We start from the raw sequence: 16,796 nt of genomic DNA, 5'->3' as shown, positions 1-16,796 counted from the left end.
GACTAGAGCCACCAAAACAAGTTTCCTATTAGAATTGAGCAGAGGGCTGCTGAGGGAAGTCTATGTAAGATATCAATGGCTAACATAATTTATAAAGGCACTGTTTTATTCAGTGAAAGATCCAAGGTGTCATCCCCAGGGTAGTCTAGCCCCTCAAAGGCTACATGTTATGCCTATTCTCCCATTATCACTGCTGGGAATGTGCACCAGGTGAAATGTATCACTGCTGGGGTAAAGGGAGGGCTGTGTGGTCCTTGAAGCTACCAGGTTAGCACAGTCCATGTTCCTGAGCATCAAAGATTTTCATATTTGTGGGAGTGAGTGGGATATTGTTTTACTAGTAAAGGAAACAGATCTATTATGGACCAGAATATAAAATTCGCATAGATTTACAAGATAAAAAGACTTCTGGAGAAACTTCAGGATCACATTTCACTTGTCCCCTAGGGTCCATTTCATATCACCTCTACAGACAGAAGTACTTGGGTAGAAAAGTTTCAGAGGCCCTTCATGAGACAGACAAGGTGTATTGCTTTACTGGTTTCTGTGAACTTGCTCAACTAAGGAATCTAGGAATGAGGTTCATTGGTTTTATGCTGCTTTGAAAGCCCTCACAATTTTCTGCCAGAGTCTTTAACAGGTAGATTATGACCAACACACTGCTTCAAATGTGGATGGGCCCCAATGTGAGCAAGGCAACCCAGGCAGAAGCAAGAGAACCAAGTAGGCCCTAAATGCCAATGACCTCCTCCTCCTCCCTCGGCTTGCTATCTGCTCCAGGAGGCACCGACCGGCAGCCGACATCACTGTGGGTTTTCTTCTAGCACTGCTGAGTCCACTTCTTGTGCTCCCCATTTCTCTTTCCATCTTTCCTTGATCTTCCCTTCCTCATTCTTCCAGTGACAGCCAGCTTCTTTTTCTCTCCCCTTACTTGTTCTTTCTTCTCTCCTCTTGGATGTCACTTGGTTACACTTTCTGATGGTACTCAGGCTGAAAGAGACTGCTGATCCTAATCTAAGAAAAACTGCTTCTGAAAGTATGAAGGCGCCTAGGCTGAAGGCCGTCTTTATTCTGATTGGGCCAGTAAAGAAGGATAACAACTTTGAAGAGGTAATTTTTTTCATGGAAATCTGGAGAAAAGACACTAAACAAGTTTTAGATCCATCCTCATAGAATGCAGCTTGAAGCTTTTCAAAATGACTTTATATTAAGCAGGGATTCATTAATTAACGTGAAACTGACACCATGACCAATTGACCTTGATTTTCAGAGATGACTCAGAAATACAACAAAGAGTTCTGTATTTAGGTAAGATACAAAGAGGAACTTCTTAATGGCTAGAAAATTTAAATATTACAACAACTGAAGTAAGTACTTGTGGAATTTCTTCTTTAGGATTTTCAAACAGAATTTTCTTTTTTTTTTTAATAATCAGAATGAAGGATTTTGGTTGTCTTTTTAACACTGTTTAAGGACCATTATTATATTAAGGACCAATCATTCTTATATTAAAAAGTAATGATATGGGGCGCCTGGGTGGCTCAGTCGATTAAGCATCTGACTCTTGATCTCAGCTCAGGTCTTGTTCTCAGGGTTGTTGAGTTCAAGCCCCACACTGGGCTCCGCACGCTAGGGGTGGAACCTACTTAAAAAAAAAAAAAAATGACATACTCTGATACTGTGTTGCCAAAAAGAAGCCTGAGGCTGTGTGACTGTCAAAACAACTGCTCTAAAACTGCTGTACTTGCAAAATCTATAGAAGAACTTTAAGCGTAAACCAAGAGAACTGATTTATAAAGCTACCTGACAGGGGCGCCTGGGTGGCTCAATCTTTAAGCATCTGCCTTCGGCTCAGGTCATGATCCCAGGGTCCTGGGATCGAGTCCCACATCGGGCTCCCTGCTCGGCGGGAAGCCTGCATCTCCCTCTCCCACTCCCCCTGCTTGTGTTCCCTCTCTCACTGTCTCTCTCTAATAAATAAATAAAATCTTAAAAAAAAAAAACTCTAAAAAAAAAGGCTACATGACGACTACCACAAATACTAGGTAAATAGTCACGTATATGTATCTAATGTCAAAAGTTGAAAATATAAAGAAATACCAAATAAATCTGTGAGACTATTTTAAAAGTATAACAGTGAAGCTGAGAAATACTGTTAAACTCCTACCTTGAATTTTTTAAATCTCTGAAAAAGAAGCAGAAAAATATTTTAAAGGATAAATTTATCACTGTTTTGTCAATTTTCAAAATATTTTTCCTCTAAAAATCAATGTGTAAAGCTTCCACACATGCCCTTCCCCCACTGCTACACTCTGTATTTGCAATTTCCAGGGAGGAAAAATAGTATCTTTATTCTCCACAAATGCAGCAAAACTTACTATAGTACAGGCATTAAGCAAAGTGATGGAGGGGAAAAATAAACTATTCCCTAAGAAAACAAATTCTCAAGGTTATTCCCACAAAAATTCAAAAAGAGATGGTGTTATCAAAGAATCCTGGATTTTTGTCTTTGAATCAAAGAAATGTACTGACGGGGCCCTGGTCACGCTACCATTTGACCCTAGCTGAGTATGTCATACTAAGCTTACTCTGAAAATGAGGATAGCCAGATCTCTAACATTCTTTCTACCTCTAGTTTCATGATCCTGAAAGTGTTTTCAAAAGCACTCGTGAGCCTTTCTCAAAACTTCTTCTCCCTCCATTAACCTAAGATGCCCAAAGAGTGGGATTACGCTAAAATGACTAGCATTCCTCAAACTTCCTTCTTCTCTTTCCTATCCACAGCCACTACTCCCTTTCCCTAAGAGACCTGGTGACAAAAGAAATGAATCAGTGTCACTCAATCTAATCATTATCATCTTTTAATGTAATGGAGACACAGAATTGGCCCCAGATTAGATTTCAATCCAACTAAAAATTTTTAAAGAACATCAAATATGTGAGAACTGTTTAGTAAAATTCGAGAATTCTCATTTTAGCACTATCAATTCTCAAATTCTAACACAATATAGACTCTTACTGATTCATACTAATAATGCAAACATCATATTTCACAAGTGAATAAACACATTTAAATAAAACAATAAAGATATCAGAACATAAAATGTGCTTTGCCTACCTTTGTTTTACTCATGTTTAACACCTCATAGAACACTCTTCAACAAGCCAAGAAATTTTTCAGAAAAATAATGCTGCCTTGGTAACCCATATTGTCAAAGGGCTCGCTAAAACATAGAATAAGAGAGTTTTACAGTCCTTATGATAATCAGTCAATTTACTAAGTCTCCCTCTTATAGCCAAAAATAATAATGTTAACCTGACCCCAAAACTGTAGCTATAATAATCCTTGCTCCTGAAAAATAAAGGGGCAAAAAAGCAGAAAGCTTGGACTTTAGAAATCATAAAATGTCTATACCTGCATGAGAAGTGAATGAACAGAAGTATACACTTCTTTCAGACCGTGGAGAGACCATGTGATCCCCAGAATTACTGAAATCATAACATATACTTAAGTACAGGCACATGTCCAACCTCTTAGGACTAACTACATAGTTTAAACCACATGGATTTTGCCAAAGACATGACTCAAAAATAACCAAAGATAATGATAAAACTGTATGCTGGAAACTGTACAGAAATTTGAAAAAGCTAGAAAATGCATGTCAAACTCATGCTTTAAATAAAGACCAACCTTTCTACAAAGCTTGACAAAGATGAATCACCTTGCATTTTAAACAATTTGGTACCCTCAACATCCCGAATTTAGAATTTACTTTTCTTTAAGGGTTTGTTACATTCATATTGCTTGATAAATAAGGGAATCTGATATTCTACATTTAGTTCTTTGATGGATTTGATAAGACACATTTTCAGACTGATGACACCACCTGATTCTGTTCCCTGGTTTTTCACCAAGGCAGACCCACACAGGTCATCTCATCCTTGCCCTTTACCCTTCCTAACAGCACAGCTGCCCAGGCCCATTACAAAAATCTCCAGACAACTCCATAACCTCCCTCTGGCAGTATGTTCCGTTGTTGCTGTCTTCCTTATAGGATATGGTAGGAAATAACAGTAGATTCAGAATTTTCTTAAAAGAGAATTTCACATACAGAGAAATTCTATTTTCATTTAGAACAAGTTTTTAAATATTTCTCCCAAACTGTTTTCTTAACACTTTTTTAGTAAATAGAATCTGAGAAGCCTCATAGTTCTCAAAGTTCTAGTAACTGTGGAACTATTAAGAGAGCATATAAAATTCAATGAAAAAGCAACAATTGTTTCAAATAAAGTATTTATGTAATAGTCAAATTAAACAAACATTTAGATGCTAGAAGAATTTGTCACATAAATGATATAGCACTTTATCCAAATATCAGAATGATGGAAAAATTTTAAAGGCACAGATCTATGCAATAAATTAAAATGATAATCTGTACTAAGTATACTTTGGGGGGGCAAGGAGAGATATAGTTTTCTAATGCCACAGAATTTTGAAAAAAATTTAAGGATTACAATTCTCATTCTGGAAAAGAAACATAAGTAACACAAATACATTAGCTTTTAGAATAAAACAGAGCATTTTGGTGAATAAAACAATATAAAAATTAATCCACAATGGCCCTAGATAGGAATAGAAAAAAAGGAAAAAAAAAATCTGGTCTATCATTAGTGACATACTTGGACCAAGGAAAAGAACATCTTTCTTCTGCAATGAGCATTCCATGTCAGCTAGAGCATGGAAACATTAGTACTGTGTTCCTACACAGACAATCTTTCCCTGCAGCATCTGTTGCTAATTGAAAGGGACTAGAATTACAAAATTCTAGTCAATTTCTCTCACCAGCTCTTGCTGTGTATAAAGATTTTCTATGCAGGGGCTGAGCATTAGTCTTCCACTACAGCTGATGACTAAAGAACAAAGAGAAAGAAACACAGAAGAAAGATTTTTTTTTTTAATCCAATAATATATGGAACTAAATGGTGAGAAGAGAAACAGCTAAGCATATCTTTTGTTAGTGTGGCAAATTACAATTCTATAAATACAACTATTCACCTATAAAGGTCTATTAACATTCTAGGTAACCAATTGTATATGTCTTCTGTTTGGGTAGTCTTTTTTTTTTTTTAACATAAGTCTTCAAAATTAACTGTCAATACTATACCAATTATGTCTTTTATTTCTAGCTCCTAGGCACAGGAGGCACTTAATAAGTGTTTGTTGAATAAATATATCCATCTTGTATTATGCAGCACTGTTCATTCAAGGCGTTCAAAGCATCTACAAAGGCCTCATCACATTCATTTTCCTTAAGTCCCATTGAGCATAGAGATCTACGTCAAGTCCTTTCACACTTTTATATGTGGTAGGCTAGAAAGTTTCAAACATTATCTAAAGCACACCCTGGCTGCTGGATGAAACACAGATTAAAGCCGGGTGAGAATGGAGGTCAGTCAGTTGATGACTGCGGTAGTCCAGGCAAGAGATGCTGGTAGCTTAAAGAGGGTGGTGCAGTGGACGCCTTCCAGCGCTCCCCTCTGCAGAGCGCAGTGACTGCCTCGGTTTGTTCTGAGGGGATGGCACGTGGCAAAGGAAAAAGCTGAAAAGCCCTGGGAGCAGGAAGAAGACAGGATTGGGAGGTAACTCAGGGTTTCCCATGACCCTGTTCAGCGTGAGGAATCCAGGCACACAGTCCTGTGAAAGGTGCTACAAGTGCGTAAACTGGCTACAATATCTGGCTGCTAGTCTGGTGAGATAATTAGTATCAGTTAGTATTCTTTTAATGTCACCAAAAAAAATTCACTTAAGTACACTGGAGGACAACTACACCTCTTAGTTTCCCAAGGGTATTTAGCTATAGGACAATTTTTTTTAAAAGTTTCCACAAACAAGACAAAATGTTGCAACTGAAAGCAAAACTAAAAGCCATATCAACTAGGAGAATAAAATTTCATTTTAATTCCAGGGCTGAACTGTTTCTCTAATACCTATAAACTAAATTATCAAAGTTGAGACATTTAAAGTTTCAAAGTCTGAAGGTACACAAATGTTCAAGAGAACATGTATTTTAAATGAAATAATTTGGACAGAAGAAATGTACTTGCCTAAGGTCTCACATCTCTTAAGCAGATCTTAATTCTCAGAGTGATAGACCAGCTAGAGCCTGGAATTTGCACTTTGCTCCCTTTTTTCCATATTTTATCCTACTTTAGAAAATGTTGGCTGCCCACTTCTCCATTCTCCATTCCATAAAATCTTCCAAATCTGCACTCAACTGATCATTCAAATGTCTTATTTGTTGAGTAGGGTGTACGAACTACTTAAAAATTGCCAGTATGACACTCCTCACATTCATTAGAGTATTATCCAGAGAAGGCCGATGAGAGAGTCTAGCACTTTCGAGAGAGAAGAGTGTGCAGCGGCTAGAGCTCCACTCTTCACAGCGCCACAAAGCGATGGGAGAAGTGTGCAGCTCTACCTCTCACACACTTGTTTTCTTGCTTCATCCCAGGCTCTAGCCTTGCTGCCTGCCACCACCTCATTATTAATGCAGTTGTTTTTCACGTATTTTAATTACCTGAAATCCTGGGCCAGTTGTATTGTGGGGTCTTGGACATAGGGACACATCGCACTCAGGGAATTCAGGCTGGGCTTGACCAAAGACTTAATTCTGCTTTGTTCTCACTACCCAGCTCTGAATTTGTTGTTGTGCGGGTGACCTGTCAACCATGTTCTGAGCTTTCCTGCAATTATCTGCATAAGTTGCATCAAAACTCCTTGATTTAACTTGATTCAACATTCCAGAGCCAAGAATTACCTGTTCAAGGGAGTTTATAGGTATCATTACTATACCATCTTCTTGTGAGATAAAATAAGAAATGGGTAACTACCATATGACTTCTGGTTGACTGACTATAATTGTAATTCTGAGCTCTATACAATCTTGCTTACTCTCTCACCCTGCATTTCTACTAGGGAAAAAAAAAAAAAACCCAACAGCATGCTCCATTTTCCATTGATCATATCACAACTACTCCATTCTGAATAGCCATCGGGTGTCACAGTGTTACCCAACCAAAGCCATTAAAGTTGATTGATGAGAAAAAGGCTAACTGAAAATTGTGAAAATGACAGATGCAGTTCCCACCCCCCTCTCTCCACTGCTGTTGCCGTGTTAGGCAGGCAGAGCTTCATGCACTGCTATTAAAGGAGCTTAAGGAATCCCATTTGCTTTGTCATCAATTTTTTAAAACCTTAGCATTTTTAAACATTTATTTGAAGGAAGAATTTGTGAATAATTGCTTGGAAGGAGTAAGCCCTGGTTACTTCATGGAGATTCAAACTGACAAAATTTTACATGGTACAGAAACTGATCAAAGTAGCTAGCCAATAGCTCTGGTACATAATGTTTAAGACTAAGCATTATCTCTTCTGCATTAAACATCAGAGGTAAAAGATAGTTTGTTTTCCTTTCTACAATAATATGGTAGTGAGGCTAAGTAACTGAATAGTTGCCAAAAATCAACTTAGACCTGAAAATCAAGAAGCATTACAATGCAGCTATTACTTAAAACTACACATATCTAGTCTCATGTTCCTATTTCTAAAAAAAGAATCCATCCAAGATCATAAAGAAAAAGGTTTGAAGTAAATAAGAGGTTAAAACTAACTTCCTTTTAATAATCTAAAGCTTGAGGTAACCCCCACTCCCTAGTAGATCAGGTAGTATTATGAAACATACAGAGATCTTGTATTTCAACCTCTTCTGTATGAAAACATTATTAACTGACTTAAAAATTCTCTAATTCTAATGGCCAAAGAATTTCTTCTCCTGAGAAGAGCTAATGTGTGATTCACTAAGGAGCCAAATCACAAGGATGGAACACTTTGCCATTACTCTGCCTCATTCCCATCAGTGGAGACAAATCACATTTTGTCCTGATGAGAAGTATGATTTCAGAATGGGTCTATTTCAACATGGAGTGACCTTAACGCAGAGGTGAAGGTGACTGGCCCATCAATGGGGGATTTGTGAGAGATCCAAGATACATCCTATCTAGGGATGGATCCCAAGGTTCCAGACCTTCAAACCAGTATAAAGCAACTCTTTAATCTTTCCATAAGGAAGGGCTTGCCTGGACAAGGTAAGATTTGGGTTGACTGGAAGCTTTTTTTGTTTATCTTAATATGACTCTATACTCATGGCACAAGTTTCATCAATATACAGGGGTGAAGTACATCAGAGAATTTTCATCAGTGTAAAATTTTCACTATTCTATGGCAAACTTAAAAAGCTACTGGTTCTCCCAAAGAAGATACAGATTTGGTCTTTATGACAATAAGAACTAAAGGCAAAGGATTAAAAGTACTTGCTAATCGTTCAAGGAAAAAATTATACATCTTCTATGTACAAGAGAGTTACTGGTGAAGTTTTGCTTAAGGGTAAATCAAACAGAAGAGTTAGCGTTTGAAAGATAATGTTTAAATATTAACCACAAATATTTTACTCTTTTAAAAATTATTTCTATAGCTCCCTCTTGCCTTTTTCTTCTTTCTCCTTTGGGGGAAAAAAATTTTAAAGCCTACACCAGAGATATACCCATATTTCCTGGTTATATCATTATTATTTCAAAATATACATCTATATTCATTTGGTTTCTCTCTCAACTTTGCATTCCTTCATGTTTGGTGAAGTTACCCAGGACCCCAAAATTCTCATATGCAAAATGATTCTTTCTTCCTTAAACAATTTTGTTTGTTGAGAATCTTGGCAATTAAATTTTGCCCTACTCAAAAGGTGTCTTGGCTTTTCTCCTCCAAATGAAAATACTATCCATAAATCCTCATCTCTACATCATATATATTATGCAAATACTCTATAAATGAGTAAAAATATATACTTAGAGGGGCGCCTGGGTGGCTCAGTTGGTTAAGCAACATGATCCCAGAGTCCCGGGATAGAGTCCCACATCGGGCTCCCAGCTCAGCAGGGAGCCTGCTTCTCCCTCTCACCCTCTCCCCTCTCATGCTCTTTCTCTCTCTCTCTCTCTCTCTCTTGCTAATAAATAAATAAATAAATAAATAAATAAATAAACAAATAAAAATCTTATAAAAAAATATATATATATACTCAGAGGGGCGCCTGGGTGGCTCGTTAGTTAAGTGTCATCTGCATTCGGCTCAGGTCATGATCCCAGAGTCCTAGGATCAGGCCCCGCATTGGGCTCTCTGTTCACTGGGGAGATTGTTTCTCCCTCTCCGTCTGCCTGCAACTCTGCCTACTTGTGCCCTCACGCACACACACACTTAGAAAGTCCTCAAGTGAAATAATTCTTTTCACCCTACTAATATTAGACGAGAAATCAGTATTTATCCTTGGGGGAAAAAATTCTTGCCTTAATAAAATGAACTTGAATTCTGACTATATTTTGTGTAAGAAGGATATTAGGTGATTTGATATCTGCGATCTTTTTTATACTCAACAAATCTGTTTTATTAGTGGTAAATTTAGGTCTACAAAGTCTTTAAACAACAAGCCCAGGGCCATGCGATGAGTTAATGGCTGATGTGGGACAAATATTGAAGGTTGGTCATTCTTAATTCTACCTTATGATTCTAAATCTTAAACTTATGATGGCCTCATGATATTTTAAACCATCCATGGTCTGAGTCCTAGATCTAAGTATCAAATACATAACTATCACATGGAGCACCATGCTTAAAAAGGCAACAAGTAATATGTAAGACACATTTATGAAAAAGGGCAGAGGAGACTACCCTCAAAAAATATATTCATGGACTATTTGATAACATCAGGCTAGAAGAGCAAAGGGTGGTAGTAAATAAACGTCATGCTCTAAAACTGAATTTTGCAGATAGTTTTCAGCATGATTTTTCTATGTTTCACTTTTCACTGTCAGCTGTGAGCTGTTTCCAAGTGTGAAATCGCCCAAGAGAGGAAGCAAAGCTGTCATCTGACATCCGGGAGCGTGGAGATTGGGCTGCAGTAAAAAGCAGTTTGGACTTCTTCAATTTACACACATATTCACCTATAAATTCTCAAGTCTGAAAAGTATTCAACAAGAAATATCAATGTAAATTTCAAGCATTTATAAAGGCTCATAATGGAGTAGAAAATAAAGGTGAAGGACACACAGTGATAGGATACCATATCAACTTGTGAAGACCAGAACAAGAAACTGAAGTGATTATATTAGCATAATAACGAACATATAAACAATTTTACTCACTTGCCTTAGATTGCATATTAAACTTTCAAATATAGTCTTCTGTATTTTATATGCTTACTATTAGAGGTTCTGTTTTCTAGCTGCTTTTTTTATGATGAAGACTGTTAAGAAAAAAATACTGATAAAAAAATACTTTGACACTTTATTTTCTTTATACTTAAAATGCTGTAACAAAAATGTATTCTATGTTATGACAGACTAACACTTATGATGATATAGCACGTAAAATCCTCTATGTGTGTGTATGTGTACACAAATACAGAAATAAAATCAGAGTAACTACAAGGAAGTCCTCTAGAGAAGAATAATCAATTTACTCCAGTTTTTATTCTATAACCTCTCACAACAAAAAATAGGATGACCCGTCTAAAAGTCTCTTAATAGAAAGTATCTAAAAGTTTCCTAATATGGAAACTAGACAGTGTTATGTTTATATTGTCACTTGCTATACAATCTATTCCCACTTTGGGATCTATTTCTTTGCTCTTTCTCTTCCTGAACTCTGTCCTGTGTTTCTCTGGTATGAAAGGAGCCCATTTACCATGAATGATGTTTATTTAAAATAAAACCTTTCTAGAGAATCATCCTAGATAATCTAAGGATACAAAGTGAACCTAAAAGGAATGGCTTCTACTTTGAAAACAGGGCTGGGTTTGATCAGTGAATTCGTATTCTCAAGACCCTCTTGATCGGCCTGCAGCTGCAGCCATTTATTTGCTGGCTTTTTCACAGATGTAGACAGAGAAAGCTCCATGGGTTTTGTCTTTTTGTTATTGGACTTGTTTTCTTTAATATAAAAAAGTGGCAACTTTTTAAGAAAGTTCTTCGTGTTGTTGTAGAAACTTGTAAACATCAGATATCCTTGGTAGTATACATTGTTGAAATGACTCTGACTTTTTAAAATCTGAGATCTCAAAGTTGGCAGAAACTATACTTCAATAACAGAAGGTGATCATTTGCATTTCAAAATTTATCTATCTTGCTTTTCCCCTCAATTAGACCAAAACATGTTGATTCACAGGTTTCTGTGTGTGTGTTGTTTCTTTTTTAAACTTATTTATAGAGCAGAATAATGGCCCCCCTGCTAGTTTGGCATGTGCTCAAGTTTCTGTCCATGTAAATCGAATCTGTTACTGGAAATTTTTCTCAAAATATAAAGGCACATCACCCACAAGATGAAAAGATACACTGCTGATATTACAAAGTACAGGGCAGGTGGATTATGTTTTTAGGACAAATATGTGATAAGGATTCCCAGGAGGGAGGAGGGGTCGGGGTAGAGGTTGCATGTTGTTTAAACAGAAGTGGATCGTTCTCATCATAATCTTATGACAACTTTACTTTCTAACCAAACATCAGCTGCTTAACATGCTTTAGAGCTACTTGGACAATAATACTAAGGTTAGAATTGGAAAACGGAAAGGCAGAGGGGATGTGGGAGAGAATGACTGCAACCCTGTAGTGTTTCTAAGGGCAGACCAAAAGAGAGTAAGTACTCTCTGTCTCCATGTGTGACTTTTAGGCATTGAAATATTAGCATATTAGCACTGCTCCCACCATTTGAGAAGAGGAGGAAAGCCTACTTACAGTTTTTATCAGTAGCACTGCTGTTCACTTTTGAAACAAACACTAATTTACAATTTTTTGTCCCAATTCCCCTTGCATTATAAGCGAGGGGCAGGAGAACATGGACTTAACTGAGTTCTGTAACTCTCTGGGTTTATGATCATCTACATTACACCACTAGCTTTACTTTTCGGTGAAGGCCATTCCTGGTTTTGTTTTTCCCCCATTGATAAAACATATTAATAGGCCCAAAGAATAGAAGAGACTTCCCACATTGTTCAATGCATGCCATAATGCTAGAACACTTTTGCAACTCACAAAGTTTGAAAATACAATTCTGTCATGCAAATAATTAAAACAAAGCCCTTCAGATGACAGCTTTTTTCAAATGTTAGTGAAGGGCAATCTGGAAGATGACAGCAAAAATCCATTAATGGTAGACTGCCACCTGCTGGTAAACTATGAGAACTGTGATTTCCGGGGAAAGGCTTAAAAAGGAAAATATGGAAACTGATCTGGATTAAACTCAGTATTTCAGTACACAAAATTAAAAGTATAATTTTGTTGATGAATGTAGTATAGCTTTGTTCTACATATATTAAAATTCTCAGGATGTCAATCTGCTAGACTGCCAAAGGATGACGCTATAGTTTTTGATAAGAGAATGAAAATAAAAAATAGGAAATAAGGAGTCAGTTATAAACATTAAACAATGTCTCATAAACATTTGGTTTTGATGTGAGGTTTATACTGCACTTCACTTCTGGATTTAAGAGGTTTCATTGCAAAGAACTCCCAGATTTAATTTTGATCCTAAAACCTCCAAATTCATTACAATTAATATATGTTCTTATGTACACTGGTACCTAAAATGTTATTTATAAAATTAGAAAAGGGGGAGAGTATAAAAAAAAAGAACCAGATAACCATAATAAAGTGATTGTATTATGAAATTATTTTTGTTATCCCATTAACTAAATCATACTAATAAGGCTTCAAAAAACAGCATAATATTATCTACTTGAGAGAAACAAAAAATGTAGGCATGCTCAATATATTGCCCCTAGGAAGAAACAAAATCAAACACCCCTAATTTGAGGGAAGGAAGTGGAAAGGAAAAGGTACAACAGTAAGAAAAAAAAATCCAAATCATTGTTTTCAGGAAATAGTTTTAGGACATTTGCTTCGCAGGTTGAAAAACTTCGCTATTCCCCAATACAGAAATAATTCTTAACAATGAAGGTTGTAACTAAAAGCAATATAGCTCTTTCAATCTTAATTATAATCATTTCCCATCATGCAGGGAAGCAATGTTAGTATCAATAATACACTGGTTAGCTAGGAGCATTAAATACTGTTTTAATCAACAACTAAGCAGATCATGTCAACATAATCAGCTTGAACCTCCTTTGAAAGCCAGTGGGGTGACAAGTGAAGCAACTTTGACCATCCAAAGAGGCTGAAAGCTAGGCAAAAGGTGAACGAATTTTGGATTCAAATATAGCCCCATCTGCACTGACAGAGACACACTAACTCAAACCCAATTCAGATGTTTAAATGACCTGTAATTATCAGCAAAGGATCTAACACACCCCAGAAATATATCTCTAATTCTTAAAAAAACAAAGACAATACAGTAAGAGCAAGAAAAACCTGTTGTGTCAAATATTTGGCTAAACTGGCTAATTTAAGCCAAGAACATGCTTCCTAAAATGTCTCAGATATAGAAAGAACTCTGAAATCTGCTCTCCAATGCCAGCTTGGCTTATCAATGAAATCACAATATTGCATTTTTTTAAATTCCTCATTTTATCCATTTTTATCCTTAGGAATTTTACCTCTTTTGTCAACTCCCTCTCCTATCTTAATAAAACCATCCATTTAAAGAGGTTCGGGGTATTTAAAGGTCCTTCTAAACACTAAGAAGTTATGACATTTCTAAGACAGAATTCACTGTCAGTTCTAAAAGAAGTCCAAACCTGTTTAAACACACACACACACACACACACACACACACACACACACACACACACACACACACACACACACACACACACACACACCTCTATTGGGTAGATAAACCAATATACAATGATTTAATCCCCAAATTTTCTTTTTTGAAGGATTAAAGAGATACTCAAAGCCAACATGTATGTGAACTGTGAGTGAAAACCACAACTTCTGTAAAGAAAAGAGAGCTGCTGAACTAGTTTTTCAAGTGAACCATTTTAGGAGATTGCTCTAACCTGGGGCACAGTACATTCTCTCTATGGCATCGCTGTCACAGGAATCTTCAACCTCACTCCACCTGCTAAAATACGTTAGCTGAATGTGTCCTAAAAACAAAACGACAGGAGAAATCAAAACATTTTTCTCTTCCATTTTCTGCAGAAGTGAACTGTAATTACTCCTTTTGTAGCTAAAAACAGTATCATTAAGAATAATGGCATCATTAAGTACTAGAAGCTATTACTGGGGGTGAATTTGCCGCACTGATAATGAAGCTCTAGACAGGAAATGAAGATACTAATTACAAGATAAAACGCCTACTCAGTTAATTGGAAGCAACAGCGAATAAAAAGAAATGCATTTGCAAAAGTTCCTGACCTCTATCATTCAATAAGATGTTGTTTGGGTTCAAATCGCGGCACACAATTCCCTCTCTATGTAAAGCATCAAGGGCTACCACCATTTCAGCTGCCCATCTTTGAATGCAGCCCTCGGGGATATAAAACCTGGAGTTTAGTGCTAATTTTTTATCAAGGTCCTCAAAAATCTGATGTATTTCCTTGTCTCCTTCTAGTGCTAATCCACTCTCTCCCTTAGTCTCTGGGTGTCTCTGAAATAAAGTCAGTTCCTCTTTAGGCAAATCCTCAGTTTGATCTGTAAACAGCAATACTTCTTCAGTTTTTAAAGTGTCTGTGTTTACATTATATTCATTAGCACCTAAGAGTGGGTTAGAAATATGGAATAAGCTTTCTTCTGTGCTGTTTGCAGTTACTGCCGACTCCCCCACTCCAAGTCCTTGGAACTTCGAATCAGAGCTGTGTAACAAAGACACGTCTCCTGAACTACTATGATCAGCAGCTGCTACAAATAACATCCCAAGATCCCCCCGTGCATTGTGTTTCTCTGCTATACTCGGGGATCTAGGTCTAGAGGGATCACTCAATTCCTCTGTGCCTTGTTCTTCCCTTGATTGGCATTGTTCAGTACTAAGCCGAAGGCATAAAACATCGGGGGCTTCCAACAGTTTACTTTCAATTATGCCTATATTAGTCTGTGTAAACTTAGTAGGTCCCACTGCGGCACCATCTTTGGTTGGCTCCAGTTCACCAGGTAGATTTACAAGAAGATCAGGCCTTCCTTCATCAGTGCCAATGACATCATCGAAAGCAGCATCTTTAAAAGAAATGACTGGGACAGAGTCATCTGAGCCCCTGCTAATGGTGTCCTGAGCTATAAACTCTACCTTGCTTTCACTACCATTGAAACTCCTGGAAGTGCCGTCTCCATCTGGAAGAGCGAAAAATGGTTTCAAAGGCTCTGACTTTAGACTATACAATTTTTCTCCAAAATCAAGGCCTAGCAGTTCACTAGTGCTATCCTTACTGTCTATCCTAAAGAATTCCATGGGGCTGTTTTTCGATCTACTAAGGGAATCTGATGTTCTTGGCGAACTAACTGCTTCTACATCATCATCTCCAGCGAAGAACTGCAGCTCCTGAGCTATGTGCTCGGTGCTGGGGCTGTCACGGTCAGCAGCAAGGTGTGCTGGGAAGCTTCCAATGACTCTGGTATCAACACCACTCCCTCCAATCTTCAGGAAAGGCTCCTCATTCAATGACCCTGGTTCAATCTTTTCTTGCCCATATTCATTGCATAATGTCAAATAACTAGTAGTACATTCTTCTTCTGAACTTGAGCCAGAATCTGGCCATTTGGGAGAGCTATCTTGGCCTTCTTCGTCTTGGTTACTATCATCTTGAGAGCTTGGAGTAAGACTAGTCTTCAAAGGCAGGACTTTAAGCATGGCTCCACCATCACTTCCTCTGGATTCAAAGCTGCCACTGTCCTGAGGACTAGAAGTTGGCTGTTGCCGGTGAACTTTAGTAAGTGTGGATTTTTTCACTTCCCCGATGTCAAAGCTTTCTTCAGGGCTTCTGTTTAGAAATTTACTGATATATGACCAGAGTTTGCCACCTGTGAACAAGTATAACCAAAAAAATTTTTAAGATCCCCAAAATAATGGTTACTTATTGAAGCCCTTAGAAAAACAAAGAGTATTCTAATAATCAACCAAAAGCAAGTCAATGATACCCATTAATATCAAGTATGCTATAAAACAAGCATTTTAATTAAATATTTTGTTATTGCTGACTGCTGAGTATAGTTCTAAACATATCTCCTGATACCAATTATCTTTTAAATGACAACCTATTTCTCCCTTTGAAATTAGTTTAACAAATACTAATATGAAATCCCACAGCTGGAACACTGCTTTAAATATGATTTAGCTGTTGAAACATCTGATTATGTTCTGAGCTATTTATGTAATGATTTTTTGAAGCATGGTCCCTTGGCCAAGTGGAAATACATAAATAAGTGTTGCTTAAAATTGTATATACTATAGGGGGCAAAAATCAACAATATTATTCCATTTTGGAAATGCCCAATCCAGGGCACCTGGGTGGCTCAGGGGTTAAGCATCTGCCTTCAGCTCAGGTCATGATCCCAGGGTCCTGGGATCGAGCCCTGCATCAGGCTCCCTGCTCAGCAGGAAGCCTGCTTCTCCCTCTCCCACTCCCCCTGCTTGTGTTCACTCTCTCACTGTGTCTCTCTCTGTCAAATAAATAAATAAAATCTTTAAAAAAAAAAAAAAGAAAGAAAGAAAATGCCCAGTCCAAGACTAGAGGGGAGATATGGCATCTGGTATATAATTACGCCATTGTAAAATACATATTAATAACATTTTTCCC

General features: G+C 37.3%; 1 protein-coding gene across 6 annotated transcripts in view; it reads right to left on the bottom strand.

Annotated features, from left to right (window-relative positions):
* Positions 1 to 16,796, bottom strand: part of RPS6KC1 (ribosomal protein S6 kinase C1) — a 174,739-nt gene that overhangs the window by 14,561 nt on the left and 143,382 nt on the right. For 3 of the 6 annotated variants that reach the window (XM_027610784.1, XM_027610786.1, XM_027610787.1), the window contains 2 exons: positions 14,425 to 16,020; positions 14,064 to 14,153 (listed from right to left, as the gene is read on the bottom strand). In XM_027610784.1, the coding sequence (XP_027466585.1) occupies positions 14,064 to 14,153; positions 14,425 to 16,020 (1,686 nt within the window). Of the gene's footprint in view, positions 1 to 2,167; positions 2,186 to 3,118; positions 3,225 to 14,063; positions 14,154 to 14,424; positions 16,021 to 16,796 lie in introns of all 6 variants that reach the window. The other 3 variants (XR_003522968.1, XR_003522969.1, XM_027610785.1) reach the window with 3 other exon arrangements.

The sequence above is a fragment of the Zalophus californianus genome, chromosome 10 (genome assembly GCF_009762305.2).
Source record: "Zalophus californianus isolate mZalCal1 chromosome 10, mZalCal1.pri.v2, whole genome shotgun sequence".
NCBI classification, from domain to species: Eukaryota; Metazoa; Chordata; class Mammalia; order Carnivora; family Otariidae; genus Zalophus; species Zalophus californianus.
This window is presented reverse-complemented; position numbering and strand designations above follow the sequence as displayed.